Genomic DNA, 23,224 nt, shown 5'->3' on the forward strand with positions numbered 1-23,224 from the left:
AACAAAAAATAATCCAAAGGATAAACAACTAAGATGAATTCCTATATATTTTAAAAAACAAACAAATTAATGTTTAATTTCCATTTTTTTAAAATTATATCTTTTTATTTTGTTACTTTTTGTTTTTTTTTGTTCACTATTTATCATTACTTTAATGTTTTTCTAATCCTGTTTTGCAAACCGGTAGACAAATCAATCCTCACGTTTTTTGCAAAATATATTTCGTATGTCACACTGCCAAAAAAAATAAAAGAAAATGCATATAATCCACGATTTACGGCATATATATTTTTTATCATTTGGTGTTTTATTTTTATTTTTGGTGGTCCTTACTTTTTTTCCTTATACGTAAAAAAATCATCATTAATGTTAAAATAGTAATTTATAATTCTATTGACGTGGTATGGAAAGGATACCCATTTTTTGTCTTTTAAATATGACCACTGATATTCGATATCTAAAAAAAAGAAAGAAAGGTATAATTAAATATGGAACAAGAATATAAGATTATGAGAGTGTGATACTTTGTTAGCGCATTTATCTACACAGATATATCTCGAAATATGCTCACAGACTAGGCATAGTTTAATAATAGAAAATAACACTATTATACACTTCTAAATATATTAATATGTATATTTTAATAATTTTTTAAGCATACATTGAGAATTCTGCGTCGGAGAATTAGAATGCAAAAATTCTTCGTCGTCCAGGTTCCAAACAATTTCCCTAAAAAGGAGAAATAATGAAAACAAATTTGAAAAAAAAATAAAAGGATCATATAAAGATTTTTATGTTTTTAATTGAGCTAATATTAAAATCTCATGCAAATGTAAAATATATGCAGTTTGTTCTTTTGCGCCTTACTTCTTTTCTTCCTCATGTTCCTCTTTATTACGCTCGGACTGCTTTAGAAGTAGATAAGGGATTAATTCATTATGAACATCAATAGATAATTCTTCTTTTTCTTCTTCAGATTTATTTAAGTCGGAGAGTGTGTCATCATCGCTGTTTTGATCGTTTTCTTGTATTTTTTCAATATTATTATCAATAGAATTAATGTTAGAATTTTCTTCTCCATCAATTATATTATTATCATTTTTCGTATCTGTAATATGTTCTGTTTGGTTCACAGGTTTTTCATTTTCGTGAAGTTTTATTTCCTCTTGTATTTTTTTCTGTTGATTAGTAGTTTCATCTTTTCCCTCTTCAGTCTTCATTTTATCAGCTTCATTACCATCTTTATATATATCAATTAGAGATAATAACTGATTCTTAATATTCGAATCGTTAACTTCCATTTTATTACTTCTTTTTTTAATGTTATTAATAATGTGTTCAATATTACTATAAATATCCTCTCTGTTATCAATAAAATTTCTATCGTGTGTTTCTAAAATCTTAGTAGATAAAGAAAATCGTTTATTATAATAATCTATATTTATTAACATTCCTTTAATTTTTTCATTAATTTTGAAAACATTATTAATATTTTCGATTTTTTTTCTGGAAATTTCTGATATGTGTATAAGGCCAACAATATCATTATATTTTACCATTAGACCGTATTTGGATATATGTATAATTTCTACGTCAATTACATCATACATATTTATATTTTTTAATTGTTCATTTTGCTCATATAATAAATTTGAAAAGCTTAATTTATTAATATCAGTACAAAGTACTTTTATTTTTTTATTTAATAAATTTGAATCAATAGTTTCATTTTCGTCTACTATAACTTTATATTTAGACGATATAGCAGATATATGAATAAATGCATATATATCATTATAAGAAACAGATATGCCATTTTTTATTATAGAGATAACTGTTACTTCAAAAGGAATATCTTGTGTTTTATATAATAATATTTTATTAAGGTCATTAATTTTTTGAATATTTTTTAGTGTTAATTCAATTCTATTAGGATACATTTTATATATTTCAAATATTAATTTATCATTAACTTTAAATACATCACTGATATTAGTAATATTATATGGCATTTGATCTGAATGTATTTCTCCATAATGTGAATAATTTATGTCAACTAGTGCCATATTTTTTTCAATTCTAAATATTTTTCCAAATATTAATTTACCAACATATAAACTTTCATCATTATTTAATTCTTCTTTACTATCATAATTCATTATGCTATGTTTATTTAAAGAAACATTTATGTGCTTATCATATTCTTCATTGTCAATATAATTATTAAACCCATATTGGTTTGTTATCATATTATTAGGTTTATATATATCATATATTCTTTTATCATATTCATGTACTATATTTGATAGCATATAACTTTCTAATTTATTACTTTCTTTTCTCCAGTCTAAATTATTACGCATTTGTTTGTTATTTTTCTCATTATTTATTTCCCCATCATTTTTTTTATTGATTCTTTTGTCAGGAGGATCATTTAAAAAATCCCCATCGATGTTGTCTTTTTCATTTCCTATTTTGTTTTCTGATTCATTTGATTTAGTAATTGCTGAAGAATTTTCTTGTTCTGAATTTGATTCAGAATTATTAATATTTGGAATGTTTATTATACTTGCATTTTCGCTCTTAATTTTATTTTTAATCTTTTCAACATTTTCCTTTAGATAATTATCAAAATATCCATATTTTTGGAAAAAAAACTCTTCACCATGTTCATGAACAAATGTTAAAAAATCATAATTGTCTTTTTGTGGTTCTAATTTATTTCTTTTAATGTTCATATTTTTTAAATGCTTTTTATATTCTTCATATAGCTCATCTATAATGTATTTATCTCTCTTTATTAATTTTTCATTAGTTAAATTTTTATTAAAAGTCATCAAAACCTTGTTCAAATCTCTATTAAAATCTTTGTATATATTTTCCCCATTTTCAGCTTCTTTGCCCTGGTCATTCCTGTCTTTTTTCGTGTGATCTATTTTTTTATTTGGCATATTAATTTTTCTCAAATTTTTATACTTTAAAATAAAGTTACGAATATGTTCAGGTATTTTATCCTTCTTTAAAAGAGCATCAATATCTTCATCAATATTCTCTTTGTTACTTTTAAAAGGCTCTAAATCCATAATTTTGTCAAGTTCTTCTATTAACTTATTCTCATCTTTATAATTATCGTTGTCATAAAAAACCCCAAACAAATCAAATGTGCTAGAATTATTTAACATAGAATAATTGTTAATTAATTTATCATATAATAAGTCTTTATTTTTTTTTGCAATTTCTAAATAATTTTTTTTTGAATCATTTTCATTATCTAATCCCAATTTTTGATTCATATAAGTATTTTTTAATGTATCTTCAATAACATCATATGCTATATCTAATACTTTATTTTTCTTTTTATGATTACTTATTTCACTTAAACTTTCAAAATGTTTAATATCATTTTCTTTCATTTTTATTTCCATCATTTTGTCAATATTATTTGATAAATCTTTATTAGATTCATTATCTTCATTTTCCTCTTTTTCATCCACTTCATTATTCTTATTAGTTTGTCTGTTTTCCTTACTTTGTTTTTTATTATTTTTTTGATTTAATTTTTTGTTTAATTTATCTCTCTTCTCTCTTTCAATTGTTTCGGGGATATACGCATTTAAAAGTTGCTTATAAGAGTATTCCTAAAAAAAGGAAAAAAAATAAATAAAATTATAGTGCATACACATCTATGTTCCTACAAATTAGACTGAAGAACCCAAAAGGGAAGTATGCATAGAAGGAAAAATGAGGAGACACATTAGTGCCCAAATTCGAATATTCCAGACACACATGTATATGCACAACTAATTTTCATAATATTTTTATTGCCAATGATATTAAAATCATCGGAATATTGTTAGTACTTGATCAGCCAATCCTTTTAATGATGGCGCAATATCCTTATAAATATGGGGAATGTAAGATTCGACATCCTTATCTTTACTTTTTATCAACTGGTAATTATTTATTTTCTTTCTTTTCTTAAATTGATTAGTCTTAGAGTATATCTAACAAAAAAATAAAGTTAAAATAATATGATTGGTTAATCTAAATATATACATAAATGTGATGTTCCCTTTTCGGCATGCACATTTTTATATGCAGGCATAGATACACATGTAATATATGACATTCTCTTAAATATCATTGTTACACTATATCTATTTTATTATGTTCTGTTTGAAAAGTTTGTATACTTACATAATTATTTAGCACTAATTTACGCTTCAAAAAAGATGACACAATGACTACAAAAAGTGATAGAAACAAACATTGCTTTATGAAAATCATTATTTCATTTTAAAAAAAAGTATATAAAATTCGAAAAATTCAATATTATATTATATTAAAAGAAAAAAAGGAAATATAAAAAAGCGAAGTGAAATGGAGAAATGAATTGTTTGAAATTATTTTCCCCATTTTGTAAAAAGCATGGTTTGTGAACTTGCAAATAAAAAATTACATAATGTTGAAATACAACAAATCGTAAGCCTTTTTGGCTACATTGTTTTTATTATTCTTTCAATAAAAAAGGTTTAAAATCAATGTGTAAAATAATTTTGTCATATTTTATCTGTTCGACTGAAAAATAAAGAAAATTATATAAGGGAGGCGCCTTGCTTTGTTTATTTGCCCCGCTTATTTAATGAATTTTTTTTTATTATTAAAATTTTTATTTTCCATAATTTATGTTTATTCTGGCCCATTTTAATTACAATGGATTTGAAGAAAAATAAGTAATAAAATGTAAGATCAAAATGATTCGCTTATTTTATTTTTAACTTTCTTTCCCTCTGCATTGGTGATTTAAGAAAAATATATAGCTTGTTTGCTTAAAAAAAAGGAAGAAGAAATCAATTTGTATATATAGTTGTATTATCATGAGAAGGGGAAAAATAATACGTACAAAATTAGGAGCACACTGAATAGCAACGATGAGTAAAATCTTTTACAAAATTAGAAGTGGCTCTTATTTCAAACTTTATCATAGAAACATAGTAACAACTAATAAGAAGACTAAGATATATCATAAAAATACAAAGTTAGATTTATATGTGCCTTTTAATAAAAACATAAATGTGAATCATGAGAGATTGGATGGTAATTTTTATATGTATGACATAAATTCGAGTATATATAGGATTTTAAAATATGTCCATATATTAAAAAAAAAATGCAACAACCATAACGATAGCAATACAAAAACAGATAAAAAAAGGCTATCTATAGATCAACAAATTGAACAAATATTTATAAGTTATATATCGTTATATAAAAATGTTGAAAAGAATATGTTTTTGAAGCTCACACTTGAAGTTTTAAAATGCCCAAAATTAAATAAAAAACTAATGAGTGATAATGAATTTTATGAAGATGTTGTTTCTGAAATACTTAATTATGATAATAAAGAAGGAATAGACAATAAAACATATTTTTATGAATGTGTAATAAAAATATTGTCAATTTTTATAAAAACTAATGGCTTTTTTGAAAAAACTTTTCAAAAATTGTTTTTTTTACAAATATTAGAAAATATAAACACAGAAGAGAATATAAATAATTATATGAACAATTTCACCTTCTTACTTTCATGCGTTACACATTATAATCGAAATTTAAAAAATCAATTAGCAGAAATATATGAAAATACCCCCACAGTATTATTAAAAAATGACCCTACTAATGATAAAAATATATTAATAATAAAAGAAAAAAAACAAATTATCCAAAATTCGGTTACAATCATTTTAAATATTTTTGATAAAATTAAAATATATAACTATTTTAGTGACATCGATATTTGTAATATATTTGACTTTTTAAATGAATTTAAACAACATCATTCGATCAAAAATGTTTTGTGTAAAGACATACATAAATATTTTACTGTCTCAAGTGAAATTAAAAATTTGTGTTTGTTTTTGTATTTTCTTTCATCTTGTAAATACTTTCTTCACTATAAGATTATAAATAAAGAAGCATACAAATATATATATAACATTATAGTTTATCGAAAAAATGAATTAAATGACCCTAATAATATGAACTTTTTTTTATTAGCCATACTCAAGCATAATACACAAGTCAGACACGAAATTAATCTGAATATAAAGCAAACTACAAAGAAGTTACATAATGTAATATACATTAATAAAATATTAGACAAACTCGAAAAAAGAAAAAAGAAAGATCAAAATATTAAACGTATTAAAAACATTATAAATACTAAGCTTAGCAATAAGCTTCATTTGTGTTTAAACTTAAAAAAGAGTATCATACAAAAACGAAAAATGCAGAACCAAAAAAATTTGTATTTCTTTATAAAGCAAATATTTTTGAAATTTTTAAAAACAAATAAATTAAATAACAAACTTAAGAAAACATTTTATCAATATTTTTTGCTATATCACATAAAGAAATCTCACACGAGAAAAAAAAATTACCAATCTCCTTGTGATATAATAAGGAACTTAAACTAATTGCAAAGATGCTATTTATTATATTATATAAATTTCCCCCAAAAAAGGATGTAAATATATTTACATAGAAAAATATTCAAAATTTTATTGATATTATTATGTCTTATGCTACACTTAAAAAAAATTTGCGCAATGATCAGATGCCAATAAGCAATTATGATACATTTTGCTTAGAAAAAATATACACATTCAAGAAAAATTGACAACATAACAAAATTATAAATTATTTAATTAATGAATTATATAAAATAAATCGCATAATAAACTAAGATGAAATGAATTATAGAATAAAAGTATGTCAATCTATATCTATACATGTAATATAAATTTTGCATCAAAAAAGAGAAAATCTCATCATTACTTAAAGATATAAAAACTATGGATAAGATAAAAAATTATTTTAGAATTACTGCAAAACAAAATAATAAAATGAGCTACTTATTGTATAATATTTATATGTAGCTCATTTTTTTTGAAAATAAAGAGATTAAAAAAAAATTCTACATTATACACTTTGTATTCACATAATTTCTAATAAATGAAATGTAATTTTTTTCGTCAAAAATTTGATTTGAATCTTGTTCAATATGTGTTATATAATATTTCGGTTTTAATTTGAATCGAGCAATCATTTTATCGTATAGATAATTAAAGCATACGGTAAAATGGACAGATATTGTTTCTTTATTTTTATTAGTATATTTTAATTTATAGTAATTGCTTTTTTTTAATTTATCATGTATTATGAAATATATATTATAATAAAGTATATAATTTTTTAATAAATGATCCAAAACAAATAAATAATTGTATTTATAAATATCATGAGAAAAATTAATTTTTTTAACATATAATAAATAAAGCTCATCGTTAATATTATACATATTTTCCAACAAATCTAATTGAATATTCATTTCATATTTTGTATATTCTTTTAAAAAAGGTGTAAATGTTTTATTATTATAATCTATGTATTCAAAAACTGTATTTAATTGCCTATTGATATCAAATATATGCATATTAGACAATTTTATAAAAAAAATTTCGGTTAATATATTGTTGTTAAAATAATATGGAGTTAATATACTTTGTTTTTCTTTATTCATTATGTTAACTAATTTAAATGTTGTAATCTTTTTATTTTCACATATATAAAGATCGTTATAAATACTATTTATATTATTAATATCAAATACCTTGACTATATTTTCAAATGTAGACAATGTTTCATTTCTATTATGCATAACGTTATAATAATTTATGTCTTTTTCATTTAATTTATTATTGCAAATATTTAGTATGTTGTTACAACTTAGATTGTCAAAACGTGGTATGTTGTTTCTTAATGCACTTATGATTTCATTCCCTTGACCATTATATGTGGGAAATTCAGATTTCATATCAAATTTATCACATTTATAATTATTTGTATTCAAATTATTTGTATAATTATATTTTTCGGATTCATTATTTTTAGCACATTCTGAGTTTATATTATCTCGTTGCCCTTTTTGCTTGCATATTAAATCAAATAAATTTTTCATAGAATTAAATATTATAAAATATGAAAAAAAAATATATTCATAGATAATATTTTTTACATAAAAAAAACAAATGCCATCATTTCGTATACTAACTTTTATTATGTTATCAATTTTGTTGCATGTATTAAAATATTCTTTCATATGATTTGGAAAAATAGAGCGTAGATTATTGGCTTCTTTAATTTCATTCATGCATAAAATTTTCCAATCTATTTTTTCTTCAAGTCTATTTTCAGAATATTCTATATTTCCATAATTTTTATCACAACAATATGAGTATTGTTCTAATTTTGTTCTATTAGGTATACCGTTTATTGGAAATATGTAATTTTTTTCATGTTGGTACATTTCATTAGTGTAATTACTTTTTTTATTGCTTAAAATACTATTTTTTTCATTTATATTATATTTGCTTATACACATAGCATATAACAAACTTAAATAGTGTGTTTTTTTATTCATAAGTTCGCCATTTTCTGTGTTAATATAACAACTTTTGGGGATTAAAAATGTAATAGTGTCATTTTCTATTTTTATATTAGAGTTTTTAGAATCCAAAATTTTCCGTTCGAAACAGTTTGACAATTTAATGTAGATATCGTTTAGGTGGTTGAGATATGATGATTCCAAAGTATTATCATAGTTTTTATTTTTTTCATTAAGCTCATATTTTACATTGTTTCTCATGTTTTGTTCTAGTGTAGTATTGCCTACTATTTTTGTATTACCCTTAATTTTGTCTTCCACAAATAAATGATAATAAAAAACGTAAGAAATATATAATGGATATAAAAAAGTAATATCAAAATCATCATAAATATTAAATAATTGCGAAATATAAACATATTCATAGTTTAAATGGTAGTCTTTATTATGATTACAATTTGTATTATTCTTATCATTTTCATTAGTATATTCATTTGGTATAATCATATTTTCACTAACATGTCTATGATATGGAACCATAATATAATAATGTACAGAAAAACAAAGCCCATTACCATTTAAAATTATATAATTATTTTCTTCAAATTTATCATTGTGTATATCATTTATTTTTATTTCTTGGGTTAAAAAGTTTATATATATAAAATCATTAATTTTTATAAAGTCGTTTTGACAATTGTATATATATTTGTTATTTTTTTTTTTTAAGACAATACCCTTTAACATATCTTGCAACATATCACTAGAATAATAACGCCATTTAATGTATATAAATTTTTCAAAAGTGAAATAAATTTTAAGATTTTTAGAATACATGCCATCTTCAATAAATTTATGATTAATATATGGATGTATACTAAACATGTTATATATATGTATAAATATTTTTATTTTTTCTTTTAGAAAGAATGGAAGTTTATGCATGTAGAATTGAATACGTTGCATTTGTTTTTGACAAGAACTATCGTCTTTACTCTTAATTTCGTTATCATTGTTATTATTAGTACTCGAATTATTATTTTTTAGTTTTATTTTTTCTTTATAGATATATTCATAAATATCTTCCTTGCCTATATCAAAAGACATTTCTTTTTCAATTCCCTTTTCCATTTCATTTTTTTTTTGAAATAAATTTGAATCAATCTCATTATATATATAATACTTGTTTTCATAAATGCAAACATTATTGTGGGCATAAAATTTTATTATGCTTATATCATTGAATAGACACTCTGCTCTATTATCATGATAAATATGAAAAATTCTTACTTCATTTTTATCATAATTATTATTTAAGTTATTATCAATAATTTTTTTTAAGCAATAAAATTCATTCTTAGTCTCATTTTTTATATCATTTGGATCAGCTATTTTATTATTTACACATGGATTGTTAATAAATTCTTTATTATGTAAATTTTTACAGGAGTCTGAAAGAACCTGCTTATTATCAATGATTTCACCATTTACCCCAGCAATACCTTTACTATAGGTACTATTTTGGGTATGTATTGTGGAATTGATTAGTGATTTACATTCTGAATTATCAATATTATTATAGTTTAATATACGATTTTCACATTGGAAATCCCCATTGGAGCTTTTTTCCTCTGAACCTTTATTATTTGAGAGATTTTGGATTTTAGGCTTTTCATTTGTTTTATATAAACCTAAGAAATTCAATGCATTTCTTTTATTACCATCATCAAATGCGTCCTTTAGATCGGTAGAAAATTCATTTTTATCAATACATTTACCTTCCTTTTTAATGTCTACACTTGAATTTTCAAAGGACAAATCATGAAGAGAGCTTTCAGTTATGGAGTATGAGCCATTTTCAATATGAAAAAAATTATATTTTTTCATTTTTAGGTATTTTACAATAATTTTAAGACCCTCTTAACCGTTTATGAGTTTTAAATATATTTTTAGGCATTTCTTATACCATTTTTACTCCTAATATCTTTATATTTTTTATTTAGTATTTTATTATAATGGTAAATCTATTTCGTTTGTCTATTAATTTTTTGCATGCTATTTATGTGTGCATATTCAATTAACCACGCAAAAAAATATATAATTTTAAAAATTTAATAAAATATCGAAATAATAACATAAGAAATAGTTACCGTCCATTGTAATTGTTTCCAATAATATTTTCCAAATTCATAAAAGCAAAAGTATTATTAATTCCATTGGTTTATTGTTTTTAATTTGATATTTAAAAATTCCATATTATTAAAAAGACAAAGAAAAAATATATATTTGCTTTATTTAAAGTTATATATAGATATAAGTAAATCAAAAAAACGAATATTACCCCCAAACCATATTTTTAGTTTTTATATGATACATTGTATTCAAAAAAATGGTTTATAAAATTCGAAATAATCATTCAAAAATTAATTGCTATCATATGTTTTAAAAAGACTAAATCACAAACTTTATTTATTTTCTAATTATATTTTTATATAAATGTGTGTAAAAAGTTACATATATGTTTTATCTTCGCATAGGAAAACATATTAAACGAATAAATGTATTTATTTGTGTTGTATTTTATTTGTGCACACATATGCATTGTCATACATTTCACACTTACATTTTATTGACGTTTTAAAATGTTTACATTTATAAATATAAAGATATTAAACACTTAAGCCAAATTAATCCAAATCAATTATGCGTATCATAAAGCATTCACATCTGGATTTACAAAGATGAATTTTTTTTAAGCTAACAAATGATGCTTAATTAATCTATTTTAGATTAACATTTTTTTGTCTTTTTATTTTTAATATTTTTTTATATTTTTTAATATTTATTATATAAACAATATTACATATAATTATATTTTTTGATACGTTTTATCTATATTATTTTCCCTCTTTGGTGAATGCTATATGCTATAACATTAATTTTTTTAGTTGTATGTTTTAATCATAACAACTTTATTATGCATATATAAAATTTACTATGATTTTTATGCTTTAAAAAAAAGTAGCGAACAAATATGTGTTTCAATATCGCATTAATAGCATAATTGACCATATTTATTTCGTCGTCTATTAATATATTGCGGTTGCAATTAAATTGTTTTTTTCAATTATACATTTATCTATAAAACATAGTTTTTAGTATTATATACAGTGTAATTATAAAGATTATATATTAGTGTTTAAATAAAAAGATAAAATAAATGTGGAAAAACGTGAAAGAATCCACATCGTAATATTTGTGTTTGTTAAACATTAGAAGTGTATGCACATATATACTCACTCATTTTAATAATATATATATTTTTTGATAATAATAATATTTTTTATTAGTATTTTTAACTTCATTATTTTTGTTTTAGTAGAATTTATTTGATATATTATTTAATAAATTTTTATTTTTAGCTTTAATTGTTACTATGTATAAACGTAGGCAGGTGTATGTGTTAGATTAATATCCATCGTTTTATTTGTATTTTCTATAATTGTTTTTGTACAACTTATAAAATTTAGTATTTTTTTAGTGGGCGCACAAAATGCAATATAAAGTATAATATTTAATAGACTATGTAACCAAAATACATAATATATATATATATGCATGCCTAATTTGCGATACCTTTTTCAAGTTAATGAAATAATCTTGTTTGAAATATGAAAATTTAGAATTAACCTGTAAAAAGAAAAAAATGTATCATTTTATATTATTATTGTTATTATTTGTTAAATATGGCGCATATGTATTATGCTCGAGTCCTAGTGATGATGTAAGTAAAAAAATCCAAAAAGAAAATCAAGGCAATGTTATACATTATATGTGTGGACACATATATATACATATTTTTTCCCCTACAGCTAGGTTTTGAAAGCGAGATTGACAAAAAATGGAAGCTTCATCCCCTCGAAACAAATCCTTTTGTTGATTTACAACATCCTAATTTCAGGGGAGACTTTATAAGATCTATTAATGAATATTATGTATTCGAAACAGAAGAATATAATGCGTATAAAAAAGAAAGACATAATAATATAAAGAATAATATACCTTTTGAAAAAAAGCAATTTCATTGCGCAATCAATGTATTATTACATGGAAGGCCAAATTCAAGACATGCAGATGATTATAGAATATGGAGTCCCCAAATGACTTTAATAAAGTATGAAGTAATGCTAAAAAAAAAATATCATAAATATGTAGTATTTGCACCATTTGTAGTAATGACAAATTTTGCTGGCGATGAAGGAGTGCACGCTCATGCTAATTATGCATTCCTTATAGCAAATCGTATGGCTATGACATTCAAGAATTTAAAAGATGATGATACATGCCATACATATGATGTACTTATGCATTCACATTGTGTGGGAGGTAATATTGGTAGAATTGCTTTCACGCTAGATAAAGAAATATGGAAGACAGCAAATATCTCATTAATAAATATGGAAAATGAAAGAACAGTATTAGCAATACTGAATGACAATTTTAAACGAATATTAACAGACGTAAATATAATAACTGATAAAAGTACCATAAAATATCGAAAAGATCCATATTTTAAAAATAATGAATATTGTTTATACAAATCATTTAAATACACTCCTGGAAAAAAAAAATTAACAGATGATTTTGAAGATATATTTGACGATTATAAAGTTGATTATGATAGTTTATGGTCTATGGAGAATTCATTGAATAAAAAAAAGCTTTCCCGACGTTCAAAATCAAAAAATTCATCTGGTAAAAATTTTGGGTCTTCTTTCAAAGGGCATGCTAATCTGGACTCTAGTGACGAAGAAGATGCATTCGAAAGCATGAACGTGCCTGGCCCTAGTAATAATACTTATGATAATTTTCATTATTCCTATCAACATATAAATAGTGATTTAAGTGACGATGATGAAGACCAAATATCTATAAAATTCGTAAAAAGGTTGCATTACCATATTTTAAATAAAAAGTTTAATTTATTAGGTGCTACTTTAACAGCATCACCAATATCTGGCATATATTCAAATATGGAAGATCTTACAATAGGTTATCAACATTTCTCGAAATATAGGCATTATCTTAAATGGGTTCCTAAATATATCGCACATAAATTAGGTAAAGTGCGAGATTATAAAGAATTATTTTATTTAGTAAATCCAGAAATGCTTTGCTTATTAGCTGTAAATGAAAAGTTAAATTATAATTTTAGACAAAATACAGGTTCATTGATGACACTTTTTAAGGATGTTAATTATTATTCTGATTTAGACACTGACGAAATGGTAAGCTTTTATTCTGCTTTGGGTATTCATTCATCGATGCACATGAGATCATTGAGTTATTTCATTTTAAACATTAGAAATGAATACTATTTACGACTATATAATATCCCTGCTTATCTATCCGACATTAACGTATCAAATAACTTCCCATTTTTTAATTATATAAAAAATAATCCCATATGTAAGCACGTACCAGATCATAATTTAGGCCAATTTATATCTTTTGTTAATGAAATAATTAATTATGATCAAAAACCGAAACCATACATTCCAAATAGATATGTATATAAAAATCCCAAATTATCTCATTTTGTTCTCCCAACGAATATGTCTGATAAAACTTATACACCACATGCAGTAATAGGTAGTGGCAGAACTAATCTATTGTTGTATACATATGATGTATATAGAAATGTATCTCGTAAACAAGCTAGTGAGGATAATGTACTTACAAGCGATGTTCTATTTGAATATGAAGGAGACCCATTGATTTTTTATAACTGGTTATCATATATTGGTGATCAAAATGATATGAAACGTCGTAACTTTATGCAAAAAATTTATTTGTATTCAGATAATATAAATATTAACGTGGTAGATAATTTAATTAATGCATTTTCTACTACTCATTACACCAAATTTTTTATATTTGATAAAAACCATCCAGTTGATGCTCATAAGCACTTACATAGAACGCTGAATAATTTCTCTATACCTATCCAAATAGTCTCATTTAGCGTTGGAAATAAAAAAAAAATTACCTTCCCAATATTAAATACCCCGAAAATAGATCGTGATGAAGCTATTGCATATGAATATATTAACAGATACACGAACTTTCTTCAAAATCATGTTATAAGGAATTCTTTTTATACTACAACTGATCATAATTATATATTAACTCATAAAACTTTTAAAGGGTATCAACAAAAAGCTGTTGATCGTTTGAGAGACCAAATCAAAGTTGTGAAAAATTTTATTAACTCACATAAAACATTCAATGAAATGAAAAAAGCATTAAGGGACTCTTTTAATATGTATAAAAATTCCTATTATGAATATGATCCACCATCGGAGGAAATTATTTATGAACGCAATGAATTACCTAATTATCTAGGAGTGACTAGCCATGGTACTGCACCGATAAATACAGATAATTATATTAACCACGAACTGGGTGATCTGGAATCATTTGTTGAAGAAAACTACCCTAATCCTATTGGCCTTGATGAAGGTGTTTCAAACGACGATTCTTCGCAATATGACTTATCTTATTACGACAATTACAATGGAACTTATTTATTAGTTAATAGCGATTTAAAATTAAGATCTGTCTATAAATATATGTTAAAATATAGTAAAATATATAAAAATACAAAATATATAGAATTTGTAATGAAAAATGAAATGCGTGGAGATGTACATGACCAATTAGTTAATGTAGAAAATGGTTCATCATGCTTATTTGACTTCAATGATAATATAAGGGTTTCTTATATAATCGATTATTGTAATTATGATAAAAAATCATATTTCCTTTTTTACAAAGAGTATAAATCTAAAAATATATATTCAGTACCATCACAAGATCTATGTGAATCAGCAGAATATAGTTATTTAAAATTATGTCAAAACATGTCTCTCCTTAAAAAATTTTTTACGAAAACATTAGATACTCAGCTTAGTGAAATACATAAAGATGAAATGAAAAGAATGACAAAAATCAAAAATGCTATTGAGGACAATATAGATTTTAAGAATATTCTTTCCATATCAAATGACTCATTAGTTTCAATAATTCATGATAAAAATGAAGGCATAACTACGTTTGATATAAATGCTTGCTTTACTGTATCGGCTAAACTCACACTTGGAAATATATTTAACGTGAATAGTCAAATTGATCCAGAAACTGCACGTACTAATATCAATAACTCAATATTTTGTACTCCTGTATCTGTTCCGGTTGCAGTAAACAGACCAATAATGAGAAGTATAAATGATGTATACATAAGAGCAATTTTTAATATTATGAAAGATCAACAATTTAGAGAGTATATGAGGATACCTGTCAATAGCAATCCTTATCATTCCTTTATATATTTTTTTGATAAATATGCTTATGTTTATAAAAAAAGAAAGTGGTATAAAAATATGAATCACGTAAAAATGTTTATCCCACCACAAACAATTAAATGGAATATGTTTTATTATTTATTAAGGAATAATTCACAGACATCTTACAATAATGAAATGTTTTTATATGATTTCTTTTACGGAAAAAAATCCGCTGATATCAAGGCACTATCTAGAAACATAATGAAGCCGTTCTTGAGTCATTTTACCCTCTTCTTCTATCTTTATAAAGTGGACGAGTCTATTGGCAATTGATATATTTTAAAAAAAAATATTTTCAATACAGCTCAAGAAATAGTAAAAAGTATAATTTTTTTTTAAGGAACAAATTAATCTATTGAATAATAACAATTACACGATTCGTTCACGTTTATATTTTTATTTTTATCTATATCCAACAATATGTTGACATTTCTTGATTTTTTGCTTGCTTGGGATATGTATATATTTCCCGATAAATAATTATCATCATTGTTGTTATTATTTATAATATTTGCAATATTGTAATTTGGGAAATATATATGTAAAAGTGTTTGTTTCCAATGCGTTATTTCAGATAAAATACTTGTTGATAATGTGACAACATTATCTGATTTGCTCATATTATTTATTTCATATGAACTTTTCATGCTTTCACTATATGAAAACAAATGAAACTCACAATCAAAATAAAAACACAATGACGTTACCATTTTATCAGGATTAATTTTTATTTTAAAATTTGAATTAACATATAAATGATCGTTTTTATTAAATGTGTACATATTTATCGTTGCAAACTTAACTATATCAGTAGATATATTATTTTTATCAGCATTTACGATTTTAGCAGTTTGGACAAATTGTTTACTATTTGGTTTAAGCTGTGAAAAGTTTTTGTTATACATAGGCTTATCCCATATTAAAAAATTATTATTTATATAATCTGAATCATTATACCCCGCTAAATATAAGTGTACAATGTTTGGGAAAATATACCCATCCCCTTTTAAATACATATATTTAGCATATATTATGGTATTTATCATACATTCATAAAATAAAAAATACCCCATCCATTCTGAAATAATAATATCAAATTTTAATATTTTTAATTCGCTAGTTATATTATTTGTTTTTTTATAATTTTCGATATTTTCACTTTTATTTATATAGTATATATTTTTTTCCTCCTTGTCAATATATATGTCATGGTCTTCTAATTTCCCCTGAAATAAATATATATTTTTAGCATGGTTAGCTTTTATTATTTTTTGGGCTTTATTTAATATCTTTTCTGCATTATCTATACCAACAACTATCTTAGCATAATCAGAGCAAAATAAAGAAATGATAGAAGAGCCACAACCTATATCTAAGACAATTTTATCTTTAAATATTTCTTTATTTTTAGTTATAAATTCATAATAACTATTTGTTCGAACTTTATCAAGAATCATAGTTCTGTGTATACTCATGTGGTTATAACTATCGAAATAGTAATCATCTGTGTTCTTTTTATCATTATTATTGTTTTCATTCCTATTTTCGTCGTCGGTTCCTGGATGGTTTGCAACATTACTGCACATTTCGTAATCTTCATCGCTGCATATATGACTTTGATCGCTAGAATTATAATTATGAGAACTATTAATTTTTTGTCCTACTTTCGTATTATTATTTTCCATAATTTTGTTGATACCATAATATTTTGTATTATTCACTGCATTTTTATCAGATATTCGATTATCTTCTATGTGTTCATTATTGGTTTCTATGCTTTGTTCTCTATTTATTATTATATCTCTTTTAATAATTTCATTAATTAAATGCTTTATAATTTTTTCCATACTATTAATTTTTTTGCATAAACTTTTTACTTGTTCGTCTTTATTTTCAAATGTGCTTACAAATTTGTCTACTAGTTCATTTGTATCATTTGTTTCGTTATATATATTATCGCATATTTCATCATCATCATCTTTTTTTACAATTGTATTTACTAAATGATTAATATTAATATTGTTCATGCTTGATAATATTCCCTTTTTTATATTATTAGCATTTTTTTTCATTGCAGAAAAATTGGAATCTTGTATAGTATTTGAACCAATAATAAAATTGGATGACATATTTTTATTTCCTTCTTCATTATTATTAGCAACACCATTATCGTTTGTGCTTAACTTGTCTGACAATGGTGTAATATATACTTCATTTTTTGTATCGACATTGTTGTAATTATTCATAGAGACCGATTTTAAATCAAGATTTTTGTTTTTCTTATAATCATCAAGAATATCATCAGGGTCATGAGATTCACATTTATCTGAATAAGCATAAACTGAATTTGTGTCGTCACTAGAAAAATAAGAATCGTCATCCGAAGAGTTAACTACCAATTCGTTAAGCTTTGATTTTAAACCTTCGTCATAAAGAAGGGGTGTATTGTTATAAACAGTATTGATACTGCCATCTTTTTCATTTTTGGCTTGTGATATTATGTCAAATTGTAGATTAAAATTGTTAAAAGTCTCTACATTTATATCCCACAATAATCTATCATTATTAATTATTGGTTTTAAAAAAAAGTTTAAATATGTTTCAATATTTTGTATTAATAAAGAAATATCATGTTTTAAAAATATATCATGATATTTTTTAACATTTAAATTGTTTAATTGACACCATCTTAGGAAATTAATTAATATAATATTTTTATATTCGTCCTTGAAATACAATACATTAATATCTTTACTTAACAGATATATAACAACATTTCGTGTTTTTTTACTTTTGTAGTTATCACATAAACTATATGCATATTCATCATCCACAAATTCGTCTTTTCTTTTATTTTGAGAATCACCATTTGCTGTTGCAATTATATTATCTATCTTCTCAGTTATTTCTTGGATCTCTATATTTTCTTCTCTCATTTTAGTATATGACTAAAAAATATATGCAATATTTTTTTTCTTTTTCTTTTTATATTTTTTTGCTAGTTACATAATAATTCATACCTTTTATGGCTTTTATTTTTGTATCCTTATATATTGAATGGTTTTCACAATATCACCATCTATAGAATTATATAAAGGATTTTTTTTAAAACCTACTTACAGTTGTTTTGGCTTGTATCAAACCAAATTATTTTTTTTTAATTTTATTATAAAAAATATCACTCTTTATTACATATATTTTCTGGTATTTCTCCATTGAACAAATAACAGATTACTAATTTGATATAAATAAATTAATATATTTTCCAAAAAAATATATATAGATAATACCGACTAGTAGCATGCAAATTCACATGGGCAACCTATATTTTAAAGAATTGTATGGTGCTCATTTATTTTTACTAATTCTTATTTTTAATTAATTTTATAATAGCTTTTTATTTTTTTTTTGGTATTTTCAAGTTATATTTATAAAATTAACAACGTATTTTAATTTTACAAAATTGCCAACAGTAATATTTAAAAAGAAATGCAAAAAAATATAAATATGTTCGAGCATATTATGGCATTTCATAAATGTTAATAATATATTCGATCAATATACGCCCAAAAATATATATCAGTTTGAAACTGCAAATATGCCAATATAATACATGTATATATGTAATATGCTTGTGTGAAGCCGATATTCCATTAAATTCTATAGGAATTAAAACTAACATATACATTGCAAAGCAATTGGAAATAAATAAAAACAAAATATCACAATAACAAAAAATGCAATAGTGTTTCTTTCCACGCTTGGGGCTATTTCGCTATTTCTAGGTTTGGTTTTTACTCTTTTAAAAAGATCCATCAAATCCAATAAAACCCGTTAATAAAAAAATGGGGAAATAAGCTTTCTTCTCAATTTTTGAACACCAATTCCAAGCGGATGTCAATCGACCATCAATACAACTTCCTGCCTCGTTGAAATTATCACCACCGCTACCATCAAAAGCGTGACGAAAGAAATCGCAAGTAATCATCATTCTTTAAAAGTGTTGAAAAAAAATGTAAAATAATGTGTATAAAAATGTTAGAAACATTGAATAAAGCATATATTTTTATACGAATAATTAACAAAATTGTAAGCATTCCTATGGTTTGCTACAATTTAAATTATAATTTTTTGTCCTTACTTTAAATTTTGTGCCCCCTTAAATTCATTGTTAATATAATTTTTCATAGAAGGTGTGGAATTATATAGTTCATCTATTTTTCTTAAACATATAACTATTGGATTTAAAATTCGTGGTACCTGAAAAAATATAAAATGAAGATTTCGTTAAAATTTTCATATTACTTTTTCTTGTTTCATTTTGCCCTTTTGTTTTTGTACACTATTTGGATGCGCAGAATAAAATATATATATAAGATAAACCCAATTCGGCACATATATGGATAAGGATATAATAAAAATTACCTGAGTATATTTGTCAATAAACATAAAAGTATTTGGAATGTTTGTATCTCCCATATGAATCATGCTAGATCCAACCCATCCTCCTAATTTTTTTTGAACATTATGAAGAATTTTCTTCATGGCACTTAAAACTTTATGACCACTTTGCATTCTATTTAATCCTTGTCCTGTATCCATTAATCTATATGGGTTTTTAAAATCAAGCATGTCATTTTCTGCACATGCCCATAGAAAAAACATATGCTCCCCAATTTCTTTCCATAAATATAATGTTTGTAATACATACATATATTGCCTATTATGGGAATGTGTTAATCTACTTCCGTGCCTTCCTGCTTCAATAGATAAAGAGTAACATGGATCTTTATTATGAGGATCATAATATGTTTTTAAATAATCTATCATAATTTCGCAAGGTTCACAAAACATTTTTATATGTGTATTATAATCACATAAACTATATAAGCATCTTTCTATTTCTTCAGATGATAAATATTCTAATTCTTGATTTTCATTTGTATCATTTTCATCTAGATTTTGATTACTAAATATAGGTATATTAATTCTAAATATATTTTTGTTACTATTATTTGAATACTTTCTTGATAAATATTTGATTGCTTCTTCCTTTTGTTTAATTTGTTTTTGTATTTCATTTCTACTACCTTTTGCATTTATTTCCATTGTAGCTTTTTTAATTAAATCATCTTTTAATAATTGAAATCCATTTTTTTTATTCTTTAATAAATCATAAACAGTTTTTATTGGAGATACACAATCAAAAGATAATAACTCATATATATCTTCTCTTCTTGTATCCATTAAGAAATACATTAATTTACCATAGCTACTTCTCATTCTATCTGGATTTAATATTTTATATCTTCGTCCTATTTCAAAAACGAAACTAAAAAAGCTGCTATTTTTTAAAAAATCTCGATCACGAATTAATTTTTGTCCATTCTCATAATTGTTAGCTATAATTAACCCTGATAATATAGAGCATAATGTTTTTATTTCTCTCACTATTTTTCGACTCTTATTACCACTATGATATATATCAATCTTATCTGTATATTCACTTACTTCCAGTGTGCTTTCTAATAATCTCAAATATAATCTTTCATCATATGTTAATCTTAGTGGGATGTATTTGCATAATCTCATATAATCATTTTCTTCGTCGTAACCTTCTTCATTTTCTTCGACATTTTCTTCATCGTTTTTGTCCAATTTTATGGTATCATATTGTTCATCTTCATACTATATAATTTGAGGGAAAACAAAAATATTAAAAATTAATACAAATTAGACAATGAATTGAATAAAATGCAAGCGAAGCCAATTTTATAGATTAAATTAAATACACAAAACATGTATAGCCATATTCATAATATTGATCACAAAAACATAAAGCTATATTAAGGTAAACGTTGTAATACTAATTTATATTTCCGGAAGCTAACCTTTTTTAGAGAATCAAGGGTTTCTTGTTTTATGTCGTCCTCTATTATTTTGGTAAGTTTATCATCCTTATTTAATTTATCAATTAGTAAAAAGAGCTCATCTTTATTTAAAAATTTAAGTACCTCATAATTTTTTTTGGAAATGTTTTCAAATGCTTTTTGATTATTTTCAGTCAATGAATCCTCATCATCTTTTGCATCGGCAAGGTCTTCTTTTTCGTCTAAAATTTTTTTCAATTTCTCATTGCCATTCATACTATTGTGCATGCAAAGGGGTAAAAAAAAACATATATATTAATAAAAGAAGAATTATGATAAAATTATTGGAAAGGAAAAGTTCTTTAACGGCTAATATGATTAGTTAGGTAAATTTGTATTATAGCAAAAAAGAGGCTACACATATAATACTTACATTTCATGCACGTGGGTATTGTATATATAGTCGTATTAATATATAAAAATATTTGTTTTTAAATTTTCGAGTGAAATAACTTTAAAAGTATATTTTATTCATCAATAAATCGCCATATATTAGAAACTATAATATTTCTTTATTTCAAGGTGAAATAAGGAAAGCGTACAAAGAAGCAAAAGGGGTTAATATGTATATATACACTTATATACATATAATTTATCTATACAGTGTAGTTATACATTTATATAAATTACTTATATATCAAAAAATTCACAACATTTAGGAATTTATTAATACTATAGTGTAATGTTTATATTATATTTTTTTATATTTATGGTTTTAATGTTAATTTATTTACAATAATAAACAAAAATATATATTAAATTTTTTATAGTGTGAGTGAGGATAAAATACCGAAATAATAAAATAAGCATACTTTTAAGGGATAAAATAAAAGAATATTCATAACATATTCTAATTTTATACATATTATACCATTATTGGCTTCTTCATCGTTGTGTTATATTTTTTCACTGAAATTCATTCTAAAAAATATTTTTAAATATATAACACTATTTGAAAGGAATCGATTTTTTATGTGCCTTTTTACTATTTATATTTGATAATACACGTGATAAAAATGCGCTTCTATTTATAATCATTGTTGTTAAAATAAATAAACTACTGTTTTTACCAATACATATTTCTTATATTTCAATGTAAATAAGCAGCTTCGCTTTTTTATTTACGGATTGATTAATGGGGAAACTATTCCAATTAATAATAAGGAAAAGATATATTCATAAAGGCTATATTTATATACTTAATAGATAAATATACATAGATACACCAAAATACCTATTAATGTGGAATAATTATTGGTGTGAAGTATTTTAACACATTTAAATATGTGAAGAACTATTGTAAAAATTTGGTGTATTTTTTTATCATTAAGGTCAACACTACTAATTATTTTTTCTTCTTCCTTAAAATGCTTAATCAGGTATTATGTGCACATACATACACAATTAAAATTAATTCAAAGTAACATGCTTACAAAGAAATA

The 23,224-nt window shown here is 23.4% G+C and overlaps 6 protein-coding genes across 6 annotated transcripts; 2 read left to right on the forward strand and 4 right to left on the reverse strand.

The window, feature by feature from the left end:
- Positions 1-28: 28 nt before the first annotated feature.
- Positions 29-4,287, reverse strand: PCHAS_1427400 (RNA-binding protein, putative; the record flags this gene model as incomplete). The annotated part of the gene is made up of 7 exons (XM_016799655.1): positions 29-41; positions 151-234; positions 334-457; positions 662-729; positions 868-3,638; positions 3,861-4,004; positions 4,198-4,287. 7 exons carry the CDS (start codon positions 4,285-4,287, stop codon positions 29-31), a joined length of 3,294 nt encoding a protein of 1,097 aa, XP_016654914.1.
- A 644-nt stretch (positions 4,288-4,931) lies between these two features.
- Positions 4,932-6,476, forward strand: PCHAS_1427500 (conserved Plasmodium protein, unknown function; the record flags this gene model as incomplete). The annotated part of the gene is made up of 1 exon (XM_732555.2): positions 4,932-6,476. The coding sequence occupies one exon, from the start codon at positions 4,932-4,934 to the stop codon at positions 6,474-6,476; it is 1,545 nt and encodes a 514-aa protein (XP_737648.2).
- A 500-nt stretch (positions 6,477-6,976) lies between these two features.
- On the reverse strand, positions 6,977-10,333 carry PCHAS_1427600 (conserved Plasmodium protein, unknown function; the record flags this gene model as incomplete). Its single annotated transcript, XM_730026.2, has 1 exon — positions 6,977-10,333. One exon carries the CDS (start codon positions 10,331-10,333, stop codon positions 6,977-6,979), a length of 3,357 nt encoding a protein of 1,118 aa, XP_735119.2.
- A 1,819-nt stretch (positions 10,334-12,152) lies between these two features.
- PCHAS_1427700 (conserved protein, unknown function) lies at positions 12,153-16,125 on the forward strand (the record flags this gene model as incomplete). Its single annotated transcript, XM_016799656.1, has 2 exons — positions 12,153-12,230; positions 12,319-16,125. The coding sequence occupies 2 exons, from the start codon at positions 12,153-12,155 to the stop codon at positions 16,123-16,125; spliced, it is 3,885 nt and encodes a 1,294-aa protein (XP_016654915.1).
- Positions 16,126-16,199: 74 nt separating this feature from the next.
- On the reverse strand, positions 16,200-18,788 carry PCHAS_1427800 (histone-arginine methyltransferase CARM1, putative; the record flags this gene model as incomplete). The annotated part of the gene is made up of 1 exon (XM_016799657.1): positions 16,200-18,788. One exon carries the CDS (start codon positions 18,786-18,788, stop codon positions 16,200-16,202), a length of 2,589 nt encoding a protein of 862 aa, XP_016654916.1.
- An 866-nt stretch (positions 18,789-19,654) lies between these two features.
- On the reverse strand, positions 19,655-21,998 carry PCHAS_1427900 (conserved protein, unknown function; the record flags this gene model as incomplete). Its single annotated transcript, XM_016799658.1, has 4 exons — positions 19,655-19,844; positions 19,994-20,112; positions 20,278-21,540; positions 21,744-21,998. The coding sequence occupies 4 exons, from the start codon at positions 21,996-21,998 to the stop codon at positions 19,655-19,657; spliced, it is 1,827 nt and encodes a 608-aa protein (XP_016654917.1).
- Between the last annotated feature and the right edge of the window lie 1,226 nt (positions 21,999-23,224).

Source organism: Plasmodium chabaudi, assembly GCF_900002335.3.
Source record: "Plasmodium chabaudi chabaudi strain AS genome assembly, chromosome: 14".
NCBI lineage: Eukaryota > Apicomplexa > Aconoidasida > Haemosporida > Plasmodiidae > Plasmodium > Plasmodium chabaudi.